Source organism: Otolemur garnettii, unplaced genomic scaffold, assembly GCF_000181295.1.
Source record: "Otolemur garnettii isolate 467f Iridium unplaced genomic scaffold, OtoGar3 scaffold00142, whole genome shotgun sequence".
NCBI lineage: Eukaryota > Metazoa > Chordata > Mammalia > Primates > Galagidae > Otolemur > Otolemur garnettii.
The window spans coordinates 239,000-247,138 of NW_003852537.1; the positions used below are offsets into that span (position 1 = coordinate 239,000).

The 8,139-nt window shown below is 49.6% G+C and overlaps 1 protein-coding gene across 1 annotated transcript in view; it reads right to left on the minus strand.

The window, feature by feature from the left end:
• ZAN (zonadhesin) overlaps positions 1-7,791 on the minus strand; it is a 42,283-nt gene extending 34,492 nt beyond the window's left edge. The window contains 10 exon segments of the mRNA XM_023518621.1: positions 253-393; positions 501-579; positions 756-847; positions 1,167-1,331; positions 3,718-3,870; positions 4,581-4,668; positions 4,866-5,137; positions 5,334-5,480; positions 5,897-5,949; positions 7,703-7,791. Of these exon segments, the coding sequence (XP_023374389.1) occupies positions 253-393; positions 501-579; positions 756-847; positions 1,167-1,331; positions 3,718-3,870; positions 4,581-4,668; positions 4,866-5,137; positions 5,334-5,480; positions 5,897-5,949; positions 7,703-7,779 (1,267 nt within the window). The 5' untranslated portion in view covers positions 7,780-7,791.
• Positions 7,792-8,139: the final 348 nt, after the last annotated feature.

Consider the following 8,139-nt stretch of genomic DNA (forward strand, 5'->3'; position numbering starts at 1 on the left):
TTATGGATTTTGAAGCCTTGGGCTCGATAAAGTAAGATGCCTGAATTTTCTGGGGGCTTCAGTGACCCCACAGCCCTGAGAATCCTCAACTGACTTTATTCTGCCATCTCCACAGCTCTGGCCCTTGGTGATTTCCAAAAAACATCTGCTGTCTGATCTTCACCACCTACAACAACTTCTTCCATCAGTCACACCAACCAGCCCTCAAGCCAGGAGCAGATTCAGGAATACATTGTTTTGAGGCGTCCTCACCTCCAAGGAAATCTGAGGGGCCTATGCTTTGAAAGGGTATATTTTTATGTCCCTGGGTCCAGTGTCCGCCATCCCTTGATGTCTGGGTCCAGTCACAGAAGGGATGGGCCTCATCTTCAAAGTCACACCGAGGGAAGCTCTCTAGCAGATCAAAATGGGAAACATGAAGAAGCTGGGCCACACTCTCCATCTCCCTACCAGTCCAATCCCAATTATCAAAGGTCTAGGCCTCCCAGGGCTGCTCTCACCCCCACAAGGAGCGATGCTAATGTCATCCACCGCCACAGCTGGTTCTGGGATCTTTCCAAACACGCCCACCACAGTGAACTAAAGAGAGAGGGAGAGTGGCCTGGGAGTGAGCAAGAGCCCAAACCCCTAGTCCCCTGATCAACTTTACTCCAGCCAGGAACCCAGGACCCTTGTTCCTTGTACCCAGAATGTCAATCCATTTCAACATCAGGCATGACTACTATGTACAAAGACCTGACCTTGCTCCTCTGTACCTGTATCTGTCCCTGTTCCGTGTAATTGACAGAAACAGCCTCCCATTTGGGTCTGGGTTGTCCCGAGAAGAGAGAGTGTTTCCGGATGCTGCCTGAAGTAGAGGGAATCAGAGAGAGAAGTGAGCTTAAGGGGACTGGGAACTGACTTTAAACCTATACTAGAAAGATGAATAGCAGAGGGTATACTTGGTGAATATTCCCCCAAGTACATCCTTCTCTCACTCTCCTGGCACCTTTATCTATTTTTCCAGAATCTAGAGCCCTCCCAGCCCCCATTTCCACTTCAAGGAACAATTTTACACACATCCCAGACTTCCCTAGACTCTGAAGGACACCCCATATTTCCTTGTCAAGCCCACCCTGGGAGATGAGCCCACATCAGTGTAAATCCCATGAATTCTCCACTCTAACCCAAGACCGAAGCATAGACGTATAGGGCTGCACCAGGAGACTGGCCCCAGAGGGTGTAGTGGAAGGAAAGACTCAGACAGCCGGAGGAATGGCTCAGAGGGCTCAGGAGGACAGATTTCTGCATAGGTCTTGCATTCTTTGGGCTCAGGAGCATGTAGTAGCCATCTACAAAGAAAAGGCCAGGAAGATGGGGTAGCTGGAATTAGGGGAGTACACCAACAAGAATAGGGCCCTAGGGAGGCTGGGAAGCACTGAAAGCAGCACTGAAATGGGCCTACACTAAGCTCACCAGATTTTAACATTGGTAAAGCGGGACACCATGGGGGGGGGGCTGACAACAATGCAAACTTTGATAAGCAGTTCTCAATAATCAGTTCTCAACAATTACTTGTTATTATTAAAGTTTAACATTATAAAATTAACAAAAATAATATAAAACGCATATCCTGGAGAAATAGCCACATGGCAGCCGAAAACCCTATATTCCCTTCCTGTTCTCCCATGTTCCCTAGCTTGTCGTGCATTCTTTCCAAAAATCGAGGCTTTTTTAAAATGCCGCGGGACGCGGGACAAATTGTTAAAAAGTGGGACGTCTGGTCACCTTAGCCTACACCCTTGTCACAACTGGCTTCAAGTTTCCCAGAAATGCCTGGGCTAGGTAAGGACCTGGCGCCACCAAAGGAAACACGGGCATCTACCCTGAAGCACCAGCCAGAAAACTCTGCCCTTGGGGTCCTAACTCTTTAGAGATCCTAACTCATACCCTCCTCCTTTTCTCCAACCACTAGGCAAAGCTGATTCATACAAGCCGGTGGGAGAAGGCCGGTCTAACACTGCAGAGCGCGCGCAGCTCCCCACTCAACACAACCTACGCCCCCTCAGGCAGCCAATGAGCCTGTACTGCTCTCCATGACGTAACTGGTCGCCGGGAGAAGATGTAAGCCCCCCTACTCCAATTGGTGGGGAGCGGGTACGCCTGCGTACTCGTGCTCGACTTGCTCTGGGTCCCGCCCCATTCCAGGCGAGGAAGTGGGGCCCCGGAGGGGCAAGGAAGGGGACTTGGAGGTAGAGTAGAGGGAAGAAAGGAAACACAGAAGGAAGGGAAAGTAAAGCAAGGAGAGATCGGAGAAACGGAAGAAGAGAAATCGGAGAAAAAGAAGGAAAAGATTAAAATATATAAGGAAGCGATCAAGATGGAAAATGGAAGGGAGAGAGAAAAAAATTAAAAACATTTACTGGGCCTGGGACACGGTGCTAAATGCTGTGGGAATGTGGAGGTGGACTTGACGGCAGATGGGGGCGCGGTTTCAGGAAGCAGAGCACGGAGTTGGGGTGGACACTAATGGAGTAGGTAAGGGAGAGATGGAAAAGAATGGAGAAAATGTGAAAGGGATAAAGGAAGAAGAGGACTGACTGAGAAAGGAGAAATAGGAAAGAAAAAAGAAGAAAGAAGAAATAGAAACTCGGAAAGGAAATAAGGGATCAGGTAGGGTCCTCTATGTTTGACTGGCAATGCTTAGCTCTGTTTGGGCTGTAAGTGGGTGATGTGTGAAGATTGAGAGGGGAGGTGAATGCTGTCAGGGAGAGAAAAGGAAGAAGTGAACAGTAAAAAGAAGAGCCCAGCCTAAGGTACAGGGAGGTGGTGGAAAGAAGCTAAGGATATAAGTGAATGGAAAGAAGAGAGTCACCTGGATTGTTGTAGGCCTCCTAAAGGCCTTCCTGCATCTACCCTTGCTGGTTCCCCTAAGTGGATTCTCAACACAAAAACCAGGTGATCTTTTTAAAGTACATCAGATCAAGTCACTCCTCTGCTCAAAGTCCTACAGAAGCTCCCATTCACAAAGGATAAAAACCATAGTCCTGAAAGCGACCTTTAAGGCTTCCCCTTCTATGACTGGTCTGAGCTCATCCTCTTCATCCCAACCACATGGTGCCTTGGTGTACCCAAGCCTCTCCTTCCCCAGCCGGCCCTAGGCCTTTGCGGCTGGCCGTTCTGCCTGGAATGTTCTTTCCCACAGCAACCGTTTCATGCCTTACTCTCTTATTCCCTTCAAGTTTGTTCTCAAATATAACCTGAATGAGACCTACCTTGACCACCCTGTATATTTAAAATTGACCACTCTATTTACAATTGCACATCCAGTTCCCTTTCAATAGCACTGCCCCCTTTATAACTATATAATTTACTTCTTTATTTCAATTACTGTCTCCCCCTTATCTCCCACTACTCTTTGTCTGTTCTGAACACTAATGTATCTCAAACGCTTAGGACACCACTGGGCACATCACAGGTGATCATTAAGTATTTCTTGAATGAATGAAGAATAAAAGGTACCAGAGAAAAGAGGTAAGGAGCAGATTGTATTGGGTAGAGCTTGGGGGAAGGGGTTTTGCTGGGTGCTTGGAGTTTGCTTCTTTCCAGAAACTTGAGCTGATAGAGGCTTGAGGCTGTCAAGGTTTGTCCCACACTGTGCCATGGCAGTTATTGGAGGGTTTATGGAAGTTACTAAAGCCCAATAAGTCAAAGGATGGAAGCCTGGCTGTTACTCACCGCCAGGGTTAGAGAAGTCATCACTGGGCCCCATGCCTGGCTTCCCCGATGGTCCCTTTTTCTGGATCCATTTGGCCCCAGAGGCAGTTGGGACCCAGCTCCAGCCACAGAGGTCATTTGGAGTGTCAAAGCTGCATGTTTGCATGATACAGACTGAGAGAAAAGAAAGGAAGGGATTATGTAACTTCTGAAAGGAGGTAGCTCAGAAAAAGGTAACCTCAGTTTAGAAGTCAGAGTTCTGGGTTTTACTGTGTACCATGGTAGCTTTGCAGCTTGGTATGAGCCCACTGCCCACTGGCTATGTTCCTGGCACAGGTTACTTAACCTATCCAAGCCTCAGTATCCTCATCTGTAAATTGGAAACAATAGCTCCCACCTCATCAAATAGTAAATTAAGTCATGTACATGGAGGATTTAGTCCAGTCCTTGTGCTCAGTTAAGCAAGAATTCCTTTTACCCAGCTTCTAGAATTTTCCTTCCCTTGAATTTGCTCCCCTAAAATCTCTCACATCAGCTTAGAGGACTAATTCTGGATGTATTGGGATGGTGATAGTGGGGGTAACAGATCAGGTGACCCAACATCCAGGTTTACATGGAACTGAGGGACATTCAGTGCTAAAATAGGGACAGCCAAGGGCAAATGTAGGTGTTTGGTGATTCTAGAACAGGCATCATTCCAACTCTATGCTAGAAGAGAACCTCTTTTTAGGTGTGGTTGCTTCAGGGATCAAGGGGGTGCAGGTGGCAGTGGAAGGACACAAGCAGGCTCAATTCTGAGACCACCAGGGTCCTGGTCCCTGAGCCACTTCTGCCCCCTGGGAAATTGTGCAAGGGCAGGGACAGGAGGAAGGGCAAGGACTCACCCCGATTGCAGGAGCCTCGGCGGATAGAGAGGGCATCCAGAGAGATGTCCAGATAGGCAGTGCTGCCCCTGGTTCCCTCAAATATCAGCTGTGGAAGGGCAACAGGGGGACCCCCCCCAACCCTGTAAGCTTCTTGGCCAGACTTCCTGTCACTTTGTGTCTGGCTCAAGGTTCCCTTCCTGACTTCAGATGGCCCGGCTCCCATGTCCCCTCCTCACCACTGCCTCCCAGGACCCCCAATACCCAGATTCCCACTGGGGCCCCAAGATCTGCCCTTGACCTCACCCGGCTGGGCAAGCTGAATCCTGCGGGCACAGTGACAGTAGTGGGCATCCAAGAGGGGCTCTGTGTGTTCCTTTGTTTCCAGAGGACACCAGTGTGCTTGCTGTGTGCACCCGGGACCAATAGCAGTCGGAGCTGAGCTCCCCATGACAGCCCGAACATATGGTAGGCAAAGTGCACACAGAGGGGCCCTTGCACCCATAGGTAGGGACTGCGCAGGCGGGCCACTCCACCCCGCCGGAAAGAGTTCGATTCCATGTGCAGGTAGTTGCCCTCTGGGGAGGCAGAGCCCAAGCTGGTGAGGCCCTGCCATCCCCAGGGCTGGTCCCAAGCTCCACCTTCCCTTCTCAGAGCACAGCTCCATGTCCCACTCCCTCTCTTCTCCTTCTTCCATACTTGCATGTGCCCACTTCTCCGTGACCTCCCACCCACTGTGCTCCCCAAGCCTAAGGTTCTCCTTGGTCTGCTCACCTCCATCAGGGTACCCCCCTGGAGGCCCAGTGGTGCCAGTGGGGGAGGACCCGTTGGCTCGAATCCAGTCCCCATCATCTGCGGACGCTTGAGACCAGTCACAGAGGGGTTTAGACTCATCCTCAAAATCACACTGGGTGAGAATGTCTGAGAGGAAAGCACCGTTGTGAGGTTTGGCAGAAGGCAGAGAGCACCCCAGAGCCAAACTGGGAGCGGAAAGTCAGCGGGATTTAGAGGAGGGTGCTGAGCTTAGATAAGGGTGCCACTAAGATTTAGGGTCCAGAACGGAGATTTGAGAGAGAAACTCTTTTAGGAGAAATTCAGGGCTGGGGTGTGAGCAGAATGACAGAATGACAAGGTTAGGGGTCATAAGTGAGGTCGAGGTCTGCAGCTATATTCAGCTGGACAGACAGGTTTGTCTGGGCGGCATGTTTGTTGTTGCCATGGTCTGTGACCTGAGGGCACTCCATGTGGCCACCCCTGGGCTAGGGACTGGTGTTCTGGTGCCCGGATACAGGTTCTGAGGGAAGAGGAGATCTGAGCCCTCCTGGCTTCCAACTCACTGTTGTCCCTAGAGCTGTGAACGACCAGAGTCCGGTCTGGAGTCTTCTCTCTCCTTCGGGGTGGTTTGGAGAAAGCAAAAATGTAACCCTTGTCATTGCCAAGAATTATAAGGCTCAGTGACTGTGAACTTTCTGGGTGGTCACTTACTATTAAGCACGATTGTTCCTTTCTTTGTGTCTATACCCTATCAATGTTTACACGGTAAATAGATTTTACTTGTCTTTTTAAAAGTTTTCCAAAAGGTCACTCACAGCCTTCTCAACTGAGTTCTTACCTAACAATGGTCCCCCTTGAGGTTCTTACATCCCCACTAGTTCCCTCTACCCTGTACCCTAGACACGTGAGCTATTTTGTTTGTTTTGTTGAGACAGGGTCTCACTATGTCACCCTCGGTAGAGTGCTGTTGGCCTCACAGCTCACAGCAACCTCCAACTCTTGGTTCTAAGTGATTCTCTTGCCTCAGCCTCCCCAGTAGCTGGGACTACAGGTGCCCGCCATAGTACCTGGCTGTTTTTTGGTTGCAGTTGTCATTGTTGTTTAGCAGGCCAGGGCTGGGCTGGAACCTGCCAGCTTTGGTGTATGTGGCCGGCGCCCTACTCACTGAGCCACGGGCACCAACCCTGTTTGTTTTTTTTGAAAGAGGACTCAGCCATCACCCTGGGTAGAGTGCCATGGCATCACAGCTCACAGCAACCTCAAACTCTTGGGCTTAAGCACTCTTGCCTCAGCCTCCCAAGTAGCTGGGACTACAGGCACCTGTCACAACGCCCAGTTATTTTTTTTAATTGCAGTTGTTGTTTAGCAGGCCCTGACTGGGTTCCAATCTGCCAGCCTTGGTGTATGTGGCTGGTGCCATAACTACTGTATTACAGGCACTGAGCCACATGTGAGCTATTGAATGTCACAGGAGGAAGCAGTTCCCTGTGTTTATACCCTGGGTATCTCCCTAAGGGTTGAGGTTTTTGTCACAATCCCTCGAGGCTTACCTTCTAAGTTCCCAGGTGGGTGGGGGTGGCACATAAATGATAGTAAAGAGATGCCCCCATCTCTCCTAACTTCACAAATGCCGCAGAGAAGCTACTGCCCCTCCCCAGGTAATGTGTGATGCCCAGAACAGCAGCTCTTGCTTTTCTGGTTCAAATTCTGCTTACTCAAATCTCCCCAGACAAGCTCCAGGACACCAAGCCATCCATCGTTTCTTGCTGCCTCCTACTTGAGGTCTCTCATGAACTGAATCAACCTGGGTTTTGTACATTTTCCAAGGGGCCCACTTTTCTGTTCTCTCCAGTCCCAGGTTTGTCTCCCCAACCTTGTACTTCCTCTGTTTCATTTCTCCTCAGATTTCAGTTCTTGCCTGTTTCTCAACCCCAGGCTCAGGGGCTGTGCAATTAACCCCTTCCTGTCCCACCCGCTGAGGCCTGTCTTTTGTCACCAGCCTGCCACTCACCTCCCCAGCTCTGCCCCTAATCTTCCCAGGTTTTTTTTTTCTTTTCTTTCTTTCTTCTTTTTTTTAGACAGTCCCTCTGTCATGCTATATTGAGTGCCATGGCTCACAGCAACCTCAAACTCTTGAGTTTAAGAAATCCTCTTAGCTTCCTGAGTAGTTGAGACTATAGGCACCTGCCACAATGCCCAGCTGATTTTTCTATTTTTAGTAGAGATAGGGTCTCTTGTTCAGGCTGGTCTTGAACTCCTGAGCTCAACGGATTCATCCAGCTCAGCCTCCCAGACTGCAAGGATTACAGGCATGAGCCACCATTCCCAGCCCACCCCAGATTTCTTATGACCCTCTGAGCCCAGCTTACCAAACAGGGGCAGGTGTTTGGCCCCGGCCCCAGGCAGCCCCCATCAGCAGCACCAGAGTCCAGACTGGAGGAGTCATGAAGGACCTCAGAGGCAGCTCTCAGGGGAGAGGGGAAGGGCACAGTGAGAAGCCCAGGCCACGTCTATACAACCTGGGTCCTCCTTGCTTGGCACCCTTCCAAGGATGCCATGAGAAATGGACCATCTGAAAACACAAGAAAGCTCTGGGAAGTCAAAACTATGAGAATGGAAACTTAAACTCCAAGAGAAGAATAATGAATTGAAATGAAAGGAACTAAAAGAGAGAAAAAAAGAAAAAGAGAAAGGCAAAGGAAAGTCAAAGGATCAATCCAGGAAGCCTTGTATTGAACAAAAGAGCTTAAAAACAGAGAACAAAGGAAAAGAAAATTCTTTTAAAAAAAGAAAAACTCACAAGGAG